The 22,167-nt window shown below is 35.2% G+C and overlaps 1 protein-coding gene and 2 long non-coding RNA genes across 3 annotated transcripts in view; 2 read left to right on the plus strand and 1 right to left on the minus strand.

Moving 5' to 3' along the window:
• The first annotated feature begins 760 nt into the window (after nt 1-760).
• Nucleotides 761-1,422, plus strand: LOC114151022 (uncharacterized). Its single transcript, XR_003596866.1, has 2 exons — nt 761-806; nt 846-1,422. It is a non-coding gene; the product is annotated as an uncharacterized LOC114151022 (long non-coding RNA).
• A 2,185-nt stretch (nt 1,423-3,607) lies between these two features.
• On the minus strand, nt 3,608-21,464 carry cp (ceruloplasmin). Its single transcript, XM_028027898.1, has 24 exons — nt 21,236-21,464; nt 19,656-19,900; nt 18,673-18,885; nt 17,303-17,476; nt 17,136-17,227; nt 16,290-16,452; nt 15,454-15,592; nt 15,234-15,373; nt 14,336-14,476; nt 14,209-14,253; nt 13,895-14,109; nt 12,009-12,159; nt 11,695-11,907; nt 10,341-10,545; nt 9,278-9,417; nt 7,965-8,093; nt 7,738-7,844; nt 7,249-7,304; nt 6,849-6,920; nt 6,202-6,293; nt 4,938-5,077; nt 4,812-4,868; nt 3,878-3,983; nt 3,608-3,783 (listed from the first exon to the last, which is right to left on the minus strand). The coding sequence occupies exons 1-24, from the start codon at nt 21,388-21,390 to the stop codon at nt 3,761-3,763; spliced, it is 3,213 nt and encodes a 1,070-aa protein (XP_027883699.1). The 5' UTR covers nt 21,391-21,464; the 3' UTR covers nt 3,608-3,760.
• Nucleotides 14,222-22,167, plus strand: part of LOC114151023 (uncharacterized) — a 30,954-nt gene continuing 23,008 nt past the window's right edge. The window contains exon 1 of the long non-coding RNA XR_003596867.1: nt 14,222-14,286. This is a non-coding gene — a long non-coding RNA (uncharacterized LOC114151023). The remainder of the gene's footprint in view (nt 14,287-22,167) is intronic.

Raw genomic sequence — 22,167 nt, forward strand, 5'->3', positions numbered from 1 at the left:
TCTACATTTGTTGTAAGCACATCTTTCTGACTTTGGAAAGGTAAGATTTTGGGGTTTTTGCAGTGAAAGAGTAACAAACACAGAGAGTTAAACTAAAACACAATGGAAGTAGAAAACTAACACAAAGAGAATAACTTAAATACTCCACCGATAAACAAAACAAAAACACAAACAATCAAACCAAAGAGCAATTTAATATCTGAAAATTGAGAATGGTGTAAACTCCATTCAAAATCTCCATTCCAACAGTTTTTACTGTATTTTCTGTCTATCTCTATTTTTCCAAGGACAACAAAAGCAAAAAATCAGTAGCCTCATAGAGTTGCATTAGGATTTATCCGATTCTCATTCTTTGCTTGGAAAGTCTGTCCTGCAGCGTTAAATGAGGCCCATCGGTCGGACAGCTGTGCCTTGATCGGCTGATGTCAAACACAGCAAGCAGGAACAGATGTGCAACAATTTGCCAGAAAGCCGCCATAAAGTTGAGCGGGACGGAGATGATGGCACATAATTAGGATTCCCGACAGGTTTGGGTCAGACAGGTTGTTATTTGGCACATTTCATGGTGCAAATCTTTAGATTTTCATTTCCCTGCCAGTTAAAGGAGGACTGCAGGTGTGTGTGTGTGTGTGTGGGTGTTTGTTTCTAATACCTTGTGGGGACCATTTTCCTGACATATACTACGTTGTGGGGACACACTGCCCCTTGTGGGGACCAAAGCCTGGTCCCCACAAGGGGAAATGCTGTTTTTGGGTCAGGGGTCAGAAATAGGACTAAGGTGTGAATTGAGTTTTGGATAGGGTTAGGTATGTAATGGATAGGGTTAGGATAGGGTTAGGCTGTAGAAATGAATGGAAGTCAATGGAAAGTTCCCGCAAAGATAGCTGAGCAAACATCTGTGTGTGTGAGGAGTGAGGAGGTGTTTGTGTGTGTGTGTGTGTGTGAGGGGCGGGGGGGTGCGGGCATGCTTGTGTGCGTGTGTGCATGCGTGTGTGTGTGAGATGACGATGGGGAATGTTTGAAAAGACAGACTAATAAAACCTTTAGCACATTTATTTTCGAAATGAATTTAAATCTTTGCCGGAGCTGACTAATTTCTCTCGTTTCTATTTATGTGTTGCATTGTTTAAACAAAACTCCTCTCTATTAACAATTCATCCACTGCCAGCTTAGAGACAGCATTAAGAATACAAGCAAATAAAATGCCTCTGTTAACTCTGACTCCTGGCTGCAAATATATTATGTTTAGATTTATTTCTACACTGCAAAAACTCAAAATCTTACCAAGTATTTTTGGTCTTGTTTCAAGTTCAAATATCTTATAATAATTCTTGAAATAAGACCAAACTTATTTCAACTCACAAGTAAGTTTTTATAAAGATATATAGGAGCTTGGTTTAAGTCAATAATTCATTAATATTGTTTAAAAAGTGCTAGTCCCATTGGCAGATTATTTCACTTATAACAAGACAATTTTCCCATGTCATAAGTGAAATAATCTGCAAGAAGAACTAGTACTTTATCATCAATATTAAGGAATTAATGACCTAAAACAATCTCCCATATCTTGCTGAAAGGTTACTACTTATAAGTTAGTTTGGTTTTATTTCAAGTATACCAGCATATCTGCAGTAGAAACTAGACTAAAAATAATGGTTAAGAATGTGGTAAATTAGTGTTATTTACAGTCTAATTTACATTTTAATCCATGTGTGATGTTTCCTTGGAGGTTATATAATCATGGAGTTCATTGAGTTCATGTGTGTGTGTGTCTTCGATGTTTTGTTTGGTGTGTGTGAAAAGCTGGAGGTAGCTGGTAAAGGAGCAGGTCTGCGACATGACATGACTTCTTTTCTGAACTTCATTCACATGTCGGCTGCTCAAATAAAAAGTTTCCATTTTGTCCATGAAAATGCTGCATCCATCTCAGTTATTTTCTAATCCAGGTTTTTCAGGCTTTGCTAGAGTCCGCTCAGGGATGAACATCATCTCTGTGACTGTTACTGTATTTTTTCCATTGGAGTAAGGTACAGTACATATTCTTGTAAAAGATCAGCAAACGTTGATTTAGGTTTTAAATGGAACCCGTTATGCAAACTTCACATTTTGTATGTTTTTGTACTTTTTGGGGGGTTTCTACAGCTTCTAAAAACAAACAGGCATTATTTTGGCAATAAGTTAATGTTTTTTGGTGTTTTAAAAACTTCTGGCCGGCACTGACCTTTCACCTAGTAATCCCAGCAAAGCCCAGCTTGTTACCTAGCAACCCCAGCAGAGTTCCACCAGTCTCCTAGCAATCCCAGCAGAGCTCCAGTAAGTTTGGTTATCTGGTTTTAACTGCTTTATATGCTGGAAAACACAAGAGTTTTGTTTTTGACGTATCATCCAGAAACCACTTGCTGCATTCGTGTGTAAGTGTGACTCTGTTAGCAGCCATTTTCATGTTTGAGTGTAAACGTAAAGTTGGGGGCGTGGCCAGCAGCAGCTTATATGGATTTAAAGTGACAGGACTCTAAAACAAAATAGGCAGAACTGACCAAACTGAAAACTCATCATCTATGAATGATTTTGTGAAAAAATAATAATAATGATGATAATTATATCCAAGACTATATAACTCCATGATTATATAACCTCCAAGGATATTATATATATACTAGTCTGCTCAAAAAAGCATAATAGGTCACCATTTATGCTTTTTTAGCATACAGAGGTGTTTTTCTTTTGTTGTGATACTTTAGGTAAAGGTTACATGAACTCATTAGGTAAAAACATTTATGTAACATCCACATATTTCCAGTCAGTACCTTCAGTACAAATCAGCCTCGACTTGCACTAGTTACAGTAAATAAATATACTCTACAAGAACAGAGAAACTTGTTTTTTACTCGATTTGGGAAGAACGGAAATACATTTCTTTCTCACCTTGAACTGAAATGCTGAACTCAGAAGTCTCACTGGTCCTCCATACTGTAGTATTTGCATTTGTTAGACTTTACACAAGATAAAAATCTGCCCAGTTAATGATTTATCCAGAATTTAAAAACAAAACGCCGACAAGTTGAGGGAACTGCCTAGAAAACGTCATAAAAATTAAATTAATGGCATTAAAAACATACAAATCTAATATCTGGTGTCTTCAGGTGAATTATTTGAGTTTTATTATTTATGTGTCTTTATTTTTGAGTATGTTCCTTAATGAATCATTGCTGTACGTTTTATTGAAATATCCAGATTTCATAAATTGATATTGCTGTAAATTGTGTCATTTAATCTGCTTTAAACTGTTGGCCAATCAAACCTTCTGTTGGCATATTTACGACAATATCGCCACCTTGTGTTCATTTACCGCAAGTACCACATTTAATCCCAGGTTATTGATCTTCAATCATTTAAAAAAAAGAATAGAATCTTATTTCTTTTGCCTCAGTAATTATTTCATTTTAAACAAACTAGAATCACTAAAGAAAGATTTCTGTCACAATGGTACTGAGATAACACTCAAATGTTAATTTTATTTAATCTAAATATAAAGTTACATTTGTAATGGAAACGCAGCTTTTGTGGCCTTTGTTGCAGGCATTTAAAAAAAATATATCAAGACCAATTATTTAAAAATGGCTTTTATTTGAACATGATTGCTTGTGTGTCGAGTTTCTAGCAGTCACTATTTACATTGAATTGGAAGTTTGTCATGAAACAATCAGTGAGTTAAACGTGATTTGGTTAGTTTCTGTCTGGATCCATGTTCCCCTAGAGTTCAGCCAAAGAGTCCTCCTCTTGCTGCGGAAGAGATAAAGAAAATCACCACAGTTTTAGTTATCTGTCCCTGTCTGAAGTTTTCTATTAGTTTAATTTAGTTTATTTAGGTTCCTACGTTTCTCGGTGACCGTATAAAGGGCCTCCATTCCAGCTGAAATGTGGTCGGTGACGTGGCAGTGGAGCAGCCAGGTACCAGGATGCTCAGGGCGCATCTTCACTGTCTGGACAGGGAAAGAGCAGCTTTTACTTTAAATTTTATTTCATTAAAAAAAATTACCTCATTAGATTTCAACCAAAATTAAGCAAAAACCTTTGGTATAATATTGTAATGTAATTGATTAGTCTTAGAGATGAGCACAAATATAGCAGCACCACATATTAAAATCCATAAAATAAATTACTCCTTCATTGGTGCAGTATTATTTATCTGTGATTTTTTAAAATTTTATTTCCAAAGCATAATTTGGAAGCCATTATTTGAGGGAACAAAATCTGACTTTGGAAATAATGCATACACTGCAAAAAACACAAAATCTCACCTAATATTTTTTGTCTAATTTTCAGTGCAAACATGTGAGAACACTTGAAATAAGACAAAACTAACTTACAAGAAACCTTTCATCAAGATATAGAAACTTGTCTTAGGTCAACAATTCATTAATATTGATGGAAAAAGTACAATTACCTCTGACACATTATTTCACTAAACGTGTAAAAATCCTTAAAATCTTTTTATACATTCAGTAGAGTTGTAAAAAAAAGTTTTCGAAATCATAATTATACAATTATAGTTAGACCAAATATGGAAAAACAATCTAAAATGAGACTTTTTACAAAAAAGTAAATAATTATTACAAGAAAGGTAAAATATATATACCTTTCTCAATAATCAGTGGGAAAATCTGAAGAAATTTAACTACACTGATTTGTTTTTATTAAATTTCAACACGTTTTTACTGATAATAAGAAAAACGTATGGTAACATTAGCTTTAGCAGACAGAAAAAGATTAAATAATTTCAAACAATGTGGGACGTTTTAAGACTTTACCTGAAAGATGGCTGGGAACAGCTCATACGAATCAACACGGTGACGTCCTCCACCCAGCTGCAGAATAAAGATAATTCAATTATGAATTATTTTTACTCCATTATGTGTCAGATTATGGCTGCGTACCTTATATTCCACACTGTGACCATGCCAGTGTACAGTATGAATATCCACTTCATTTCCCATCGCCATCAGGTACCAGTAAACCTTATCTCCCACCTCCATGTTCAGCCCATTCAGGTTGCTATACACATAACCGTTAATAGCTGAAACCAAGCAGAAAAGAAAAAAAAAGATTTTATTTATTTAATCCTGATTTACTTTGGTTGGGACATGATGGAAAGTTTTGTTTGAAACTCCAGACTAAATGTTCTGAGTGATGAACCAAAACCAATAACTACAAAATGTCAACATAGCAAACAAGTTAATTATTAACCGACTCAACCGGATCGAACATCAAAATCCACACAAATACGAACCGCAAAGTAAAATCATTAACTGCATTTAGTTTTCTGTGCATCTAGTAGAACTTGTTTAGGAATTTCAAACACTAAGCTAAAATTAACTAAGTGTTTATTTTTTAACAACTTTTAAACTTTTAGTTGTTGATATCTTCAAAAGTTTCAGCATTTCTTTCTGTCCAAATCTGAGCTCATACTTGTTAATTTTGCTCAAACTAAACCTAAAAGCATTTGGAAATATTTGGAATTTTTTAAGGGTCCCTATAACGTAAGATTCACATTTTGAGAATTTTTTGTACTTCCATTCCGGTGTATTTTGGTGTCTGGAAATGAGCCGTTTCAAAAATCTCAACATTCCGAGGGCGCTGTGCCGTTACCTAGCAACCCCAGTGGCATTCCGCCTGTCGCCTAGCAACCCAAGCTGAGCTCCAGCACATGTGGTCAGCTGGTTTTATCGCTGCATGCGTTGCACAATGGCTGCTGGAAAAGACGAGTGTTTTGTTGTTGACTTGCCGTCCAGAATCCACTTGCTGCATTTTTGTTGGTTGTGCAGGAGGCTCTACTCATGCTTTTCAAATATGTGCAGTTGTATAATTGCGCATCTGTTTGCAGCTACTTTTACATGTGTTTAAACATTGAGTTGGTGGGCGTGGTCAGCAGCAGCTTATTTGGATTTAAAGTGACAGAAGCCCTAAAAGAGTTTATCCTGAAAGGAGCTCAAAATGAAAATCTCATTATCTGAGAATAATTTCATACAAAAAATGTTATGAATATGTTTTATAGGTCAGATAGCTATTCTGACGTGTTCAATGAAGCATAATAGGTCACCCTGAAGTCCATTCTAGTGTCATTTAACTTTTTTCCTTCAGTAATATCTAGGTTCTGTGGAATCTGGTGAGCTTCCAGTTTTCTCTGTGTTTTTATCTCACCGTGCATTTTGTTGCTCTCAATGAAGGAGTCGTCAGCCTTCAGGTTTGGTCGAGGATTCCTGACGTTCCGTCTAATGTTTTCATCCAAATACCTGCAAAATAAAATGCATCACCTTTTGGAGCAGTCAGGAGAAAATTACTGAATTTGTAGCTTAAAGAGCCTCTTCTGTGCAGCAACTATTCAAACCTGAACCACACTGTGTGATGTAAGAATCACATCAGATGTGTATTTTAGTGAGATTTTATGTGACAGACCAACAAAGTAGAGCAAAATTTTAATTGGAAAGGACATTGATTTTTTTTATAGTAAAATTTATGTTTATAGCATGCATTTATGTTAATCCCTTTGAAATAAAATTTTTATCAATTCTTTTCATTGAACGGATTACGGACTACTTTGGATTGGTATACCACATTAAATCAAAATTAAATACTTAAAATTTGTGGTTCTAATGCAACAAAATTAATACTTTCCTAAACTATATAAGTAGTATAAGTATATAAGTAAGTATATTTATAGATGAAACAGGGTGCTGCTGTGTTGCAGTACATTTGAAATGTTCACTTTTTGCTTACTGAATTCAGTATTTATCAACATAGATTAAAAGTGTAAACGGTGAATTTGCTCTTTGAATTTTGACACCTACCAGCTTTCATTCTCATCAAACACCAAGAAAAGCAGAGCAAACTCTTCAACCTCCTTCTTTAGTCCAAGAGACCTGGAAGTGACACAATTTTGTTACACACACGGTGTTCAGTGATAAAATATACTTTAATTTCTCAGTATAAGCTTCATCGTGTTGGTTGAGATTTCAACGCTGTAAAAATACCAAATCTTATCAAGTATTTTTGGCCTTGGTAAGACTAAAAACACCATAACAAATGTCAATATGTGCGGTTTACAGTTGTTATGTATTTATATCTTGCTTAAAAGTTACTTTAAAGTTAGATTTGTTTTATTTCAAATGTACTACGATATTTGCATGTGAAATTGGACCAAAAATATCTGGTAACATTTTGTGTTTTTGCAGTAAATTCAGTCTTCACCTGGCCCAGCTGCGACGGCAGATCACTAATGGCCCAATTAATCCGCTGTACAAGTCCTGGCAGGAAGAGAGAGAGCATGTAAGTACACTGCAAAAACACAAAACATTACCAAGTATTTTTGGTCTAGTTTCTATTGCAAATACTTTAGTACACTGAAAAAAAGACTAAACTAACAAACATGCAGCTTTTCTGCAAGATATAACAGCTTGTTTTAAGTAACGTTTTAGTAGAAAGTACTAATTCCACTGGTAAATTATTTCACTCATAACAAGAATTTTTTTTCTATAAGTGAAACAATCTGCCGGTGGAACTAGTACTTTTTAAAATCAACATTAAGGCATTTTTCACTTAAAACAAGCTCCTATTCTTGAAAAGTTACTTCTAAGTTAGTTTTGTCTTATTTCAAGTGTAGTAAGACATTTTCACTTAAACAAGACTAAAAGTATTTGGTAATATGTTTTGTTTTTGCAGTGTGCTTCATCAACACACCTTTGTGACATCAGCAGTAGAGTAATATGCTGACACAGAGCACTCCTCCTGCTCTGTGGTTGGTCCTGTGTTCTTGTTGACCAACCAGGTGTACGTGTGAGTTTCACCTGGACAAATACATTAGAAAGTCTTTCTGAACCCATCCAGTACGTATAAATAATCACTCCATTTTTCTGTGTGCTTTAACCATTTTGCTGAACAAAAGTGTGATGCTTCATCTCCTGTACCTGGTTTGGTTTGGTAAACATCGGGAGATTCCGTCTTCACTCCGTGGGCGTGGATAGAATAAGCTCTGGATGCCATGTTTTTAAAGACAATCTTAACTTTGTCGCCCACTGACGCATGAATCATTGGTCCTGAATGCAACAGAGACATTTACAGCCCATGCTGTGTCAGATAAATCCAGAAAATAATGCACTTCTAAACAGAAAAATACAAAAAAAGCAGTAAATGACACTAAAAGAAAAAGGAAACACAATCCACATTTATTACTGCTAATAGCAAAGATGTGTAAACAGACTTCCAACAATTTTAGTTTAGTTTAGTTTTAAAAAAATATATTTTTTGTGCTGCTGTAATCAGATATGAACAGCAAGAAACTAAATTTTCTCAGGTATTTTTGGTCACTTGAAATAAGACAAAACTGCCTTACAAGTAACTTTTTAGTCAGATATAGGAGCTTGTTTTAAGTAAATAATTCCTTAATATTGATTTTAAAAACGTTTTAGTTCCACTGGCAGATTATTTCACTTATAACGTGAGAAAATGTCTTGTTATAATTGAAATAAGTGAAACTGCCAGTGGAACTAGAACTGGGTTGCTAGGTGACGGCTGGACTTGGTTTAGGTTGCTAGGTAACTGCGCAGTGCTCGTCGGTTGTGAAATAATCTGCTGGTGCAAATTGTACTTTTTCATCAGTATTAAGAAATTCTTGATTTATTACAGGCTGCTACGTCTTGTTTAAAAGTTACTTATAAGTTTTTGATATACTTGCTTGTTTAGGTGAATAATTCCTTAATATTGATGGAAAGAGTACAAGTTATAAATGAAATAATATCTCAGTGGATCAAGACAGTTCAACTTATAATATTGAAAAAAATTGTTTTTCCACTGATAAATTATTTCTCTCATAACTGGTACTTTATTATCCAAATTACAAAATTATTTACTTAAACAAGATCCTATTTCTTGCTAAAAGATACTTGTAAGTTAGTTTTGTCTTATTTCAAGTTCACTAAGATATTTGCACTAGAAACTAGAGCAAAATACGTGGTAGGTTTTGTGTTTTTGCAGTGAATGTCTGATTACAGTGACTTAAGGCCACAAGCACCACAAAAAATATTTAATTTACTTATAAAGATCGACTCACATCTGCCTGACTTGATGATGTCTCATTGTCTTTGCAATTTTGAAAAGTCACCAACTACTAAAACACAACAGTTCCAAATGATCGCTGCTTAGTTTTGATCAGACATACTGAAGGCCGTTATTGGACAAGTTATTTCATAATCCAGCAATGATCAATTCAAACCAAAAGTACCCATAATTCCAAGGTGATCCATGTCAGCCGTTCGTTCCACCTTCTTGGTGAACTTGTCGTTGGTAAACTGCTGGTAAACAACCTTCTTGTAAATAGAGCCGATGTATCCATCGCGCTTATCCAGAAAGACAGGGGCAGGACTGTAGCAAGAGAGAAAATGAATTATGAAGAAATATCTGCTCGCAGGAGAAAAAGGTTTATTTATTATGCAACTATAGGGCTGCAACTAACGATTAATTGATTATCTTATTGGTTATCATGACGACTAATTGGATGATAAAAAAAATTGGCTCATTCTGTAGATTTTTTACTTAACCACTTAACCTTACTTCCTACAATATTGGAACTACATTAAAAATGCAAGAAAAAAAAACTTTTGCAATCAGGGCTGAAATTTCCTTGAAATTCGATTGAAATGAAAACATTTCACAATAAAAAAAAAAACATTTTAAGTTCACAAATACATTTTGTAATCTTTTTTTATTTGATCTGCTCAATAATAAACTATAAATGTGAAATATTTTCCTGAAACAAACAAAATAAACTTTAAACAATCTGCACCTGCAGGCCAGATTTGATTTGTTCTAGAATTTTTTTCAGGGGCCGCGCAAAATTCTTCAGAGGGTCACAAGTGGCCCTCAGACCGCACTTTGGACACCCCTGACATAGAGTATCATTTTTATGATTAAAAAAAGATGTACAGTATATATTGGTCTTTTGTAACATTCATATACAGTATGTGTCCTGAATTTCCTCACTGTGGAATAATAAACATTTCTTTTAATTATATTTCTATGTAATAACTAAAACAGTAGCTTTAGGGTTCTTATTAAAATCTGTTATCTTATATAAATCTATTAAATATATTAGCTGAATTATTTAAATAACTTCAACCATTTTCCTTGAAATTCAAACGTATGTACTCATAGCATGACTTTTCTGCTCAATTTTAATTGTAAAATAATCGTATACAAGTAAAAATATGCTTCAAAAGAATTAAAAAGCAAATAAAATTTTCATGACGATAAAAATTCAAGTAGCAGTGACCAGTTTAGTGTCGTACTTTTCATGTCCTCTGAACATCTCAGTCTCCCAGGTGCGGTTGGGCGAGTAGTCCCAGTCGATTTCCACGGCAGCGATGTAGAAGGTCTTTGAATGCAGCATCACCTCAGACTGACTCTGAAACAGGCTGCACTTCTGCACCGTGTAGTTGGCTCGCATCCCACCCCGATAATGGTCCACCGTCGCAGAAACCACTTCAAACTGACCTGAAACACACAAAAAACTTATGTTTTAGTTCACTCTGCAGTTTAGAATTTAATGAATGATTGTTGCTTTTGTAAGTTTGATTCTCTGCTTAGGAGAGACACCGTTTTTCATGTATGCAAAATTAATATTTTTTGTGCTTCTATTTGGGTTCCTGCTGCTTCTAAAATCAAATCAAAACGCTTAAAAAAAAACCACCCGACCGATTTTTGGCAATAAGTTCATGTTTTTTGGTGTCTGGAAATGAGCCGTTTCAAAAATCTCCAGATTCCAAGAGCACTGCGCCGTTACCTAGCAACGCCAGGGCATAGCACCCATAGCCTAGCAACCTAAGAAGAGTTCCAGCATGTCTGTTCAGCCTGTTTCACCGCTGTATGTGGAATACTATGGCTGCTGGAAAAGATAACTGTTTGTTATTGATTTACCATCCAGAAAGCCCTTGCTGCATTCTTGCTAGTTGAGCAGGAGGTTCCATTTCTGCTTTTCAAATATGTACAGTTGTGTAATTGCGCATATGTTTGCAGCCATTTTCAGGTGCGAGTGTAAATGTTGAGTTGAGAGGCGAGGCCAACAGCAGCTTATATGGATTTAAAGCTGCCGAATGTAACTTTTATAAAAATATATTGTTGAGACTGTCATCATGTTGTGACAGATAATCTGTGAATAAATAAAATGAGGTAGAAACAACCAATCAGAGCGAGAAGGTGGGTCTTAATGCTGTCAATCAGAATATTGTGTGTTCTCTCTCTTGACAGTGCTCTCTCCTTTGCTGCAGCTAGCATAGTCTGTTGTGAATGCTAAGGCAAGTTAGCATGGCCACCGATAAATGTTTTTTCTTCTAACAGTAAGTTGTTTCTCCACCATTAGCACATTTAGCAGCGAGTACATAAAGCTTATTGACAGCGCTAAGACCCTCCTCCTGGCTCCGATTGGTTGTTTTTAGTCAGATGCATTTCTTCAGTGCAATGGTGCAAGTGATTATTTTCTTATTATTACTTTCTATAAAGAAAAGACTATTTAAAAACATCTACAGTGTTGATCTTTATTGATCATATTTTGATTATTTTTTTCAAACTTGATGTTTTCTTATATATTTTGTGGGTTTTTTTCATACTTTTTTTGAAGTTGCAGTGAATTTAACACAAACCTACCCATGCTGTCCGGCTCCATAGTTACTGTGTGCGAGATGTGAGGGAAAACACTGATGGTGTCTTTTCTGTTCTGGCGGTAGAGGAATCGGTTTCCCTGGAAGTAAAGGCTGATGATGTCCGTCTCCGTGCCCAGACCCGAGAGGTGCCACGTCGTTTTGTCCCCCTTACACATAGTGAGGCCTGGAAGGTTCCTGTACACAAACCCGTTGATCGCTAAAGGACAAGCAGAGACATGGAGATTATTTTAAACAAGACAACATCATGAATCAGATGAAGCAAAAGAAGATTGAAAAAAATTTCAAATCTCAACTCACCATGCATTTTATTGCTTTCAATGAAGTCCTCGTTCTCCTTGGTAACAGAGTTAGGAACCGTAGTGAAAGTCCGGATGTTTTCATCCAGGTACCAGCTGAGGTTCTCATCAAACACTGTGGCCATAAGATGAAACTCCTTGTTATAGTTCTTCTGCAAAAACAAAACAAGAAACAACATGTTGGATGCAAACGATTCACTGACTTACGATTAATTGCCAATTAATGGTTTACAGAGGTGGGTAGAGCACACAAATGTTGTACTCAAGTAAAAGTAGCATTACTTCAGCATAAAAAGACTGCTCAAGTACTGAGTAACTGATCAAATTAGCCATCGTTTAATATTTAAAAATTACATAATCAAAGGGACCAAAATATATAATTAAGTGGAAATTTTGGTATTTTAAGGATCAAAATGACAATTCATATAAGTAACAAAAAACAACATGAAACTTATGGAAGTTTAAAAAAAACTGCAGTGTGTTTAAACGTGTTAGTTTCTCATTCAGTGAGTAGAACAAGCAGAACTTTTACTCAATAGCAGCGATACTATATAATCAAATTACCCAGGTAAAAGCAAAAAGTACAGTGTAATCCTGAAAGTATTTTTTTCCCCAAAAAAAGTTACTCATGTAAATGTAGCTAGGTAAATGTAACTAGTTACTACCCAACTCTGATGCTTTATTAGATTAAAATTAGGGCCAATCTGTTTATTACGCCCGTTTAGACCTTCTTTGGTGTTGTAATTTAGTGTCCGTCCAACAGAGGGCGCCGCTGGTCATCTTTACGCAGAGACGTTGATACAGAAATTAAAACTGGCGGCGGGCCCATTCCTGACGGAGAAGGAGAAACGGTCCAAACAGAGTCCAGTGTGGGGTGAAAAAGACACTTTATGCGGTTCTGTTTAATTATTGATGCTACGAAGGTGAGGAGAACTGAAAAACTGTAACATGATGGAAAAAACATCACGCCAAGGCTGATTTTGAGCCTGTTGTGAGTTAACAGACTGAACTCTTTTATGAATATCTCTGTTCATGTTAAGTTCCAGATATTTAATTCCTGGTTTCTAAAATTTCTGGAACAAAATCGTACTTTTTGGAACTTAGTATCTAAATTCTGGAGAAGTTTGTTTTAAATTCTGGTAAAATAAAAAATTTAATATGTCAGTTAGAAGAAACAAACTGCACGTAATAAGTAATAAATGGGTTTGAGATCATGAGCGAATGTTTACAAATCCAAAACAGGATTGTGATAGTTTTGGGTTTTTCATTGTAATTTAGTTTTACTTCGTTGTGACTTTTTGTTTGTCTATTTCAGTTAGTTTTAATTAGTTTCTAGAAGATGCTTGCTAACCTATTAATTATAAGTTGTTTATTGTTTAGATTTGATTAATTATACCAGTAGTTTTAGTTTTTTCATATTTTGGGGAATTTTAAGATCCAGAATTCAAAAATGTATTGTGTTGTGATTGTGTATACATCAATTGGGTAATGAATACTCAATAGAAGATAAAAAATTTAAAAAATGTATTTAATTATTGTTTATCAGCCAATTGACTGGTGTTTTCTCCAAACCTTTGCTGCTGCCATTTTGGGACTAGTGTAAGGATTTTGGAGTGTCGTAATTTGCTGACGTAAACTGAACAATTTCACATCAGTTCAAAAGAAAAATAAGTAGATTTATAAACATAAAAACAAATCATATTATATCTATAATTTCAGCTTGTTTTAGTGAGTGATATAGTTCCAGTTATTTTTAGTTTTTTCCCCATTAATTATTGTTTTCACAAAAATATTTTCTCAGATTCAGTTTTAGTTATGTTTTCCATAATCTGAAATAGAAATACTTTGTGATTTTACAAACTAGCGGTCATAATAAAAATCCTTCACCTGTGCTCCTTTCTTTAGGGACCCGGGTCGGCAGACGAGAAGCGGCCCGACCAACCCAGAACTCGTGTCTTTAACAGGATCCACTGCAGAGTAGTACAGGTAGCTCAGACAGTCGGGCTCCCCTGGAACCGGACCGGCCCCTACAGGTACGGTCCACTCATAGGTGTACACCGTCCCAGGTCTGACCTGGGCGGCTGGAGGCGGAGTCACCACCCCTAAAATCATCATTACATAATGTCAGAATATTCTTATTACTATTATTATCCATAAAACCAGAGATGAAATCTTGAGGAAACCATGTTTGGTGAACTCACTTGGCTCTCGTTTCAGCTCCCGCAGTTTCTTTGCTGTGTACGACTCTGAGAAGAAAAAAAAGTTCAAAGCTCAGACGAGTGAGGAATACTCTATTCAAGCCAAGAAATGATTATTTTTGTTATTCACCTTCTAGCTCGTTGTAGTAAAGTGTGCCGTCCTGTTCGATGCTGTACTGAACTCCATGCGGCTGAATCGTGTACGGCCGGCTGGCTTTGTTCTTAAAAATCACCTTAATCGTGTCTTTCTCTTCGGCTCGCAGGACGGGACCTGCGGACAGTTAGCAGTACAATTAAATAAATAGTCACAAAAATATAAATATTCACCAAAATATTATAATATTGCTATAATAAGAGACAGTTTTGAATGTTTTTACTAAAAATAAGTGAAAAGTAAAGCAAGAATGAAGTAGTATTACGAGAATAAATACAAAAATACTTAGTCAAATATTTTAGTATTATGACTAAAATACTATAACTTTAGTCATAAAGACTAAAGATTAAAATTATTAAGATTAAAACCGTACAAGAATAAATTCAAAATATGTGAAAGTCGTAGTATTACATGAATAAAGTTAAAATACAAGAATTGAGTCACATTATGAGAATAAAGTCATAGAATTATATGACAGTCATATTATGAGAATAAGGTCGTATGAGAATAAATTTAAAATAATACAAAAATAAAGTTGTAATAATACTAGAGTAAAGTTTCAAAGTCCTGCTATTGATAATAACCTGATGCTGATGGGTTAATTTATTATTTTCTAATTTGTAAAATCAATACCAATCAGTTGTAATACTGCTTTTTTTCTGTTGGCGTTCTCATAATATTACAACTTTATTCTGGGAATATTGTGACTTTATTCTTGTATTTTTTTATTTTCTTAGTGTGGCTCTAATACATACATATATGATGGAGATCACAAGAAATGACCTGGTCTGATGATATAATCGAAATCTTTTATGGAAAAGTCAAACGATAAGTTAAAACATGAGTTTTTAAATCTCTGTCGTGCTTGGATTACCCAGAATCCCCAGGTGTTGCTCCTCTGGGCTGCGTATCATCTTCGTTGTGAAAGTGTTGTCGAGATATTCCACGTATCGAACCTTCTTATACCTGCTGCCGATGCGGGTCGGACCTCTAGTCACAAAGGTTTCTGCCTCGCTGTGCGCAGAAAATCACATGATGTGTTTGTAGCAGTTCTCAAAACATCAACATGTCTGCTAGCATGTGGATTAACCAACCTTTCACTGGGTGCCGTGGGTGCATAATCCCAGACCTCTTCCTCAGCAGCGATGAAGAACTGCCTGAGCTCACCGTGAGGACGGGGCTTGTGCACGTTAGGGAAGCACTTCTTGATTTCAAACAATGCCTGCATTCCGGCTGGATGAAAAATATAAAGCAAAAACAAAAAAAAGCTCTTGAAAAAGTCTTAAACGTGAGTGAAGTATTTCAACTTTAATGGGTTATTAGCGTTAAATACATGTTGCAGTGTGAGGTTAATCGGTTTTAGCTGTCAAGTTGTCAATATAGCATGCTAAATCGTAAATATATACGATAAATATAAAAGACAAAGGGATGCAGTGTTTTGCTACTAATTGTCAATACCATATAACAAGGTCAGAAAAAAGTTTTAATTAAAAAAAATAGCAGGAGAGGGAAGCATGTCAGCTAGGCTAGCTTGACTATGATAACCGTAACATGTAGATGTGCTGTGGAATTTGGTGTGTTTTGGTTCAATTAAGAAAAAAAATCAGATCATCAACAGAGCAGGTCTTTAAGTTAGCTAACCAACCACTGCTGTGTTAGCTTAACCAATAGCAGCAGTAGCTAATCTACCACAGCAATCGCTTATTAATAACTGCAAAATAAAAATCAAGCCAGAAAACATAAAACTGTAACAATCTGAACTGAATGTTTTGTCCTTTTTTTGGTGTTGAATCCTGAAACATGAAGTACTGTTACTGTTGGCTGCCGTGGCAACGAGTCTGCGTGCAGCGTAGCCGAGACAGAGAGCGAGAAAACAGTGGTTTTGAGTTAACTGTCGGCCTGATTTGGAGCCTGGAAGACGTTTCCTCACCCATCAGATGATCATTGACGGTGCAGGTCAGCAGCCAGTGTCCGGGGTTGTCGGCCACCATTTCAGCAGTGGTGCTGGAGGCTGGGAAAAGGCTGACCATGTCTGTGTGGTGGTTCAGGTTGGTCAAGATCTGGCCATGGAAATGAACTGAGTGCATGTCCACCTATGAGAGAGACAAAATGACAACTTCATGCAGGATTGTTTAGATACAACCAGGTGAAACCAGGCAGATGGATAACTCAACTGAAATGAAACTAAAACTAAAGTCAACAAACAACATTTATTTTATTTAATGCCAGAATAAGGAGACAAAGTGCTTAAAGTTCACATTTTACACATTTTTGTACTTCCATTTGGGTTTCCACTGCTTCTAAAAACATCCCAAGCACTTAGAAAAATCACCCAGCCATTTTCCCACAATAAGTTATAACATGGCATTTCTACATGTTGTAAGTGAAATAATCTGCCAGTAGAACTAGTACTTTTAACTCAATATTAAGGAATTATTTATTTAAAACAAGCTCCTATATATATCGTGTTCAAAAGTGACTAGTTTTGTACTATTTCAAGTGTACTGAGATATTTGCACTAGAAACTTGACCAAAAACACTTGGTAAAATTTTGTGTAGTTGCAAGACAAATTTATTCACAAATATATCTGGATTCAACTTACATTACTACAACAGTATAATTCACATATATTGTTTTCATAAACCATTGAATATTGGCAGTAGAAAACCTTTCTCAGTATATTATTTGAAACCAGATAAAACTAAGAAGACCCATTTAATTATGTCTACAGTACTTTAAATAAACTTGTAATGTAATAAAAGTAAAAGCTGTTACCTCATTGCCGAGGCCAATCAGGTGCCAGTGGATCTTGTTGCCTTGACACACGCTCAGTCCAGGCAGGTTTCCGTAAAGGTAACCGTTTATCCCTGTGACATAAACAAAGTATTAAACCTGAACTTTTCAGTTTGCATGCAGATATTAAAAGTATCAACATCTCTCACCGTGCATCTTGTTGCTCTCTATAAAATCTTCATCCTCCTTCAGGTCTCTGATGGGATTTGTGATGTGTGTCCTGATATTGTCGTCAAGGTACCAGCTCAGGTTCTCATCCGACACCATGAACAGCAGAGCGTAGGTGTAGTCGGCTGCCCTGTCACCATGGATGTCCAGAGTTCCTACAGAACAGATAAAATCAGATTTCAAATAATTAGTCTATTTTATATTAATAAAAGATTTACAATTTATCTCAAAGTCAGTAGAAAATGTAATACTAGACTAATTTCCTTGATTTTAAAAGGGAATATCATGCAAAACCCTCTTTTTTTAGCAATTACACACATTTTTGTGTACTTTGTGTTTCTTGGATTACAGAAAAGTTTAATTTAGTCTCTCCTGGTTCTGTTTAACTAATATTTTTTCAGTTTTTTTTATTCCGTTACATTTTTCATACTAAGAAGTCAGTATTCACCGCAGAAGTAATTTAAAAGTAAGACAGAAAAGGTGTAGATATGTAAAGAAAAACAAGTTGGCTTTTTAATAAAGATCCAAAGTGTCTACACTGCAAAAACACAAAATCTTACCAAGTATTTCTCTGTCTAGTTTCTATTGCTAATGTCCTGCTACACCTGAAATAAGACAAAACTGACTTGAAACTAACTGTTCAGAGCTTATGTTATGTAAATAAGTCCTTAATGTAGATTAAAAAGTACCAGCGCCACTGGCAAATTATTTCAGTTATGACAAGAGATTTTTCCATCGAAAAACATGAACATTTCTGAGCTCCAAAAGTTCAACATTTTTTACTTTTGAAACACAGAAAATTCCATGGTTTTTTGAGGGAAAATTTCTGAAATTCATCTCAAAATTCCTTTTTTTAAAGAAAATTTTAGACTTTTCAAACTCAGAAATTTCCTTCATTTTCTTGAAAATTTCTGCGATTAATCTCAAAACTTGAGTTTTTTTCTAAGAAATTCTTTACTTTTCAAACTCAGAAATTTTAAAGTTTTTCTAGAACATTTCTTAAATAAATTTTTAAAATTCTGAGATTTTCTTTTGAGATTTTTAACTTCTTAAGCTCAAAAATCTTCTTGTTTTCTCATAATGTTTGAGTTTTTCGTCTGAAATTCACGTCCTGTTTTTCGATTTATAATGGCCCTAAAAGCAGGCAGGCAGACTACAATTCTAAATCAGCTCAGAAAATCAACATCATCGTTCACAACTTCTTCTGTTTGCTGATTGGCCCAGTTGGAATTCTAATCCAAATCAATGGGAGAAATCTCAGACTGTTCTTCGAAGCAAGGTTTGAATTGAGTGGATTATGTATGAAGGCACTGGCCAGGCTGCAGTTGTTATAATTGGATTGAAAAAGTACCTCGCTTGCAGATGAGCAGAGGTCCCATAAGTCCAGAGGCGATGTCTTTTGGGGGGCGGACATGAGAGTGGTAGAACCTGGTCATGCAGTTACTGTCTTCAGCTGTTGGGCTGTGGGATTCTGGGAGAGTCCACTCATACGTCTCAGTGGCACCGGGAGCCACTGCGTCATCCCTCTTCTGCTGTGGACCTGTGCCATCTGGGTACAAGGCTCCTGGAAGCACAAACAAACTGTCAATGTTAATCTAAAAATTTTAATGTGTTAATATTACATAGAAATATAGCCACTGGGGAAAAATAGTTTTTCCTCAGAATTATGATTTTAATCTAAGAATTCTGACTTTTGCTAAAAATGTTTTTTAAATTCTATAATTTCAGACTTTTAAAAAAAAAGTTTAGACTTTTTTCTAAAAAATTATAACTTTTTCTAAAAATTCTGATTTTTTTTTCTAAAAATTCTGATTTTTTTTAAAGAATTCTGACTTTTTAAAAAAAATTCTGAATTTTTTTCAATCCACATGTTTGGCAAAAAAAAAAAATCACAGAAAAGGATGCTGTTAAGTGACAATGTAGGATGTACATATTGCAACAATGGATTATCCTTCCACCAAAGCACAAGCAGTTTACTGCAAAAACACAAAATCTTACCAAACTATTTCACTTGCAATAAGACAAAACTTATTTACAAGTAACATTTCAGCAAGAAATATTAGCTTGTTTTAAGTCAGTAATTTCTAATATTGAAGAAAAAGTTCTACTTCCACTGGCAGATTATTTCACTTAGAACTCAACATTTTTCCCATGCTACAACTGAAATAATCTGCCGGTGGAACTAGAACTGGGTTGCTAGGTGATGGGTTGGGCTTGGCTGGGGTTGCTAAGTAACAGCACAAGTGGAACTAGAACTTTTCCATTAAGGAACACAGAATGAGGTTTCTATTCTCCTTTTCTCAAACAGCTGAGGTTTTTTTTGGTTTTTCTCACCCTCATTCCCTTTGCTGTAGTTGAGTCCGTGCGCGTGGACGCTGTACGGTCTGGAAGCTGAGTTTCTCAGGTGGACGATCACTTTGTCGCCGTCCTCCGCCATCACCACGGGGCCCAGGTATCCCAGCCATTCGGGCTTCTGCAGTTCCGTCCTGTAGGTGGCGTCGCTGTACTGTTTGTAAACAGCCTTTTTGTAGACTGGGCCAATGCGTTGGGGACGTTTTACTAAAAACACAGAAGCATCTCTGCAAAGATATTTGCACAGAGAGAAAACTATTCACGTTGTTTTTATATCATGGAAATCAAACGTAAATGTTGTTGTGATTGGCTGTTTTAGACATAATGGCTGAGATGATCAGTTAATACCTTTATTCTGTTTTCTATTTAACACAATGCATCATTCTGCCTGGGATGCTTTTAAACATTTAAACTTTTTTCCTACACTTCCCCTCAGCTAAACATAAACATATTTGGTATCCATGGAAATGTCAGATTGCAAAAACAAAAATCTTACTAAGTAGTTTAGAAAAACCTCCGGAATGTAACGTCACAAATAAACAGGCACTTCCCCTGACCTAGCAACCCCAGCCTGTTACCTAGCAACCTACGCAAATCCCAAGCTATTGCCTAGCAACCAGCATGTTTGCTCAGCTGGTTTTATCGCTGTGAGTGCGGAGTAATGTCTGAAAAAATGTATCAGCAAATAACAATTTCTTATTGTCTTACGACAATTGGATGAAAAAATAAATGTGTGTATTTAAAAAAATAAATAAATCCATTTTAGATATATAAAAATAAGTTTAGTAAGTAAAAACACAGAATCTGCCCAGTTTTGTAGATGTAGACAACCTTGGCTAGTGGCAAAAAGTTTTTAAAATTATTATTTGCTCTGCTTTACCTGCATCCTTGACAAGGAATGTGGATCTATGATTTCCAAAAGTTTGTAGCCTTATTTATGATATTTATAAAAGGTTTATATACTGTATGATACAAAGAAATTCTAAAAAAGCCCTAATTATTTTATGTTGAATTCTTAAAACTAATTTATAAGTAACCTTTCAGCTAGATATAGGCTTGTTTTACGTCAATAATTTCTTCATATTGATGAAAAGGTATTTGATACATTCTATTTAAATTATCAAGAGAAGTCAGTGGAGCTAGTACTTTTTCTTCAATAGTAAGGAATTATTGATGTGGAACAAGCTTTTTAACTTGTTGAAAACTTACTTGTAACTTAGTTTTATTTTATTTCAAGTGTACTTAGATATTTGCACTAGAAACTAGACCAAAAATACTTGGTAAGATTTTGTTTTTGCAGTTTAGGTTTTTTGCATGTTAAAATTAACATAAGAATTTACATTTCATATGTAAATTCAGTCAAAGTTTCATGTGTGAAGTTTTTTACATGTTAGACATTTAGTCACAATTACTTTTACATGTTTTTGTATTTCTAATGTGATTACCGTACATTAGAAAAGTTAAAAATTTGCCTATTAAAATGTCAACTTGAACAAATTCAAAAAAATCATTCTATCTTTATAAAATAGTAAAATGAACAGTTATTTAACGGGCATACTTACTCATCCTCCTGCAGTGTTCGATTCTGGATGACGTTCTTCCCAGTTGGAGCATAATTCCAAGAAACCTCCTCTATCTTAAGAAAATACTCTCTTCTCATTCCTGCAGCACACATTGCAGCACAACACAACAGCAACACAACGCCAAATTTCTTCATTTTTCATCAATTAAAACATCAGAGAAACATTAACAAGTGAAACTGATGCACAGACAGCTGCTCTGTGCGCTTTCCCTGTCTTTTTATACTGCTTCCACTGGCAGGCTGCTGAGATCAGGCAAAAAGCCAAAGGGGTCATTGACCATCGGACAATGCAAGACAACCATTTGATCAGCGGGTTGCACTTACATAACGTCGGGAAACATCCAAACTTTAACCAGAAAACCGCTTCATCAGTCGTGATTCAAAACGTTCAATCGGTTTCTAAAATCTAGCAGCAGAAGTTGTCGTTTCCTGGACCAGTTTGGATTAGTTTCAACTTTATTGCAGACGTTTTGTGAGGAAGGGCTGTGTGAAAAGTCAGAGGAGACGTTGAAGAATGGATTCTACATCCTCAAAAAACAAAAACTAAACAGAATAAACTTCTTTCCTTCCGTTTTTACATTTTTTTGTACTCACAGTTAAGCATCATTGACACCAAAGTTCAAAAGTTTAACCAATGAGGAAAATACTTTGACTTTTGATCCAGTCAATACTGTTTTTCTTCCCCAGTCAGAGAAATAGGTTAACCATCTATTTCATTTCATAATAATTATATCATGATAATTATTCAGTAACAAAAAACATAATTATATAATCCCCAAATCTTTATTAAAAAGTTTGAAATGATTCATGATTTAGTTATTTCCTAATGAGGTCAGTCTCTCTATCACGGTAAGTCCCATCTTGTCTGTCAAAGTGTAAAGGTAACATTTACTCAATTTGGGGCCACACCAA

The sequence above is a fragment of the Xiphophorus couchianus genome, chromosome 9 (assembly GCF_001444195.1).
Source record: "Xiphophorus couchianus chromosome 9, X_couchianus-1.0, whole genome shotgun sequence".
Classification (NCBI taxonomy): domain Eukaryota; kingdom Metazoa; phylum Chordata; class Actinopteri; order Cyprinodontiformes; family Poeciliidae; genus Xiphophorus; species Xiphophorus couchianus.

What these genes read in the sequence shown, in the direction of transcription:
- cp (XM_028027898.1), bottom strand. Translation starts at nt 21,390, where the DNA reads ATGAAGAAATTTGGCGTTGTGTTGCTGTTGTGTTGTGCTGCAATGTGT. An exon ending in CGAACACTGCAGGAGGATGA is followed by an intron (nt 19,901 to 21,235) that starts GTAAGTATGCCC and finishes ATATCTTTGCAG; the next exon opens with AGATGCTTCTGTGTTTTTAG. An exon ending in TGAAAGCAATAAAATGCATG is followed by an intron (nt 11,908 to 12,008) that starts GTGAGTTGAGAT and finishes CTTGTCCTTTAG; the next exon opens with CGATCAACGGGTTTGTGTAC.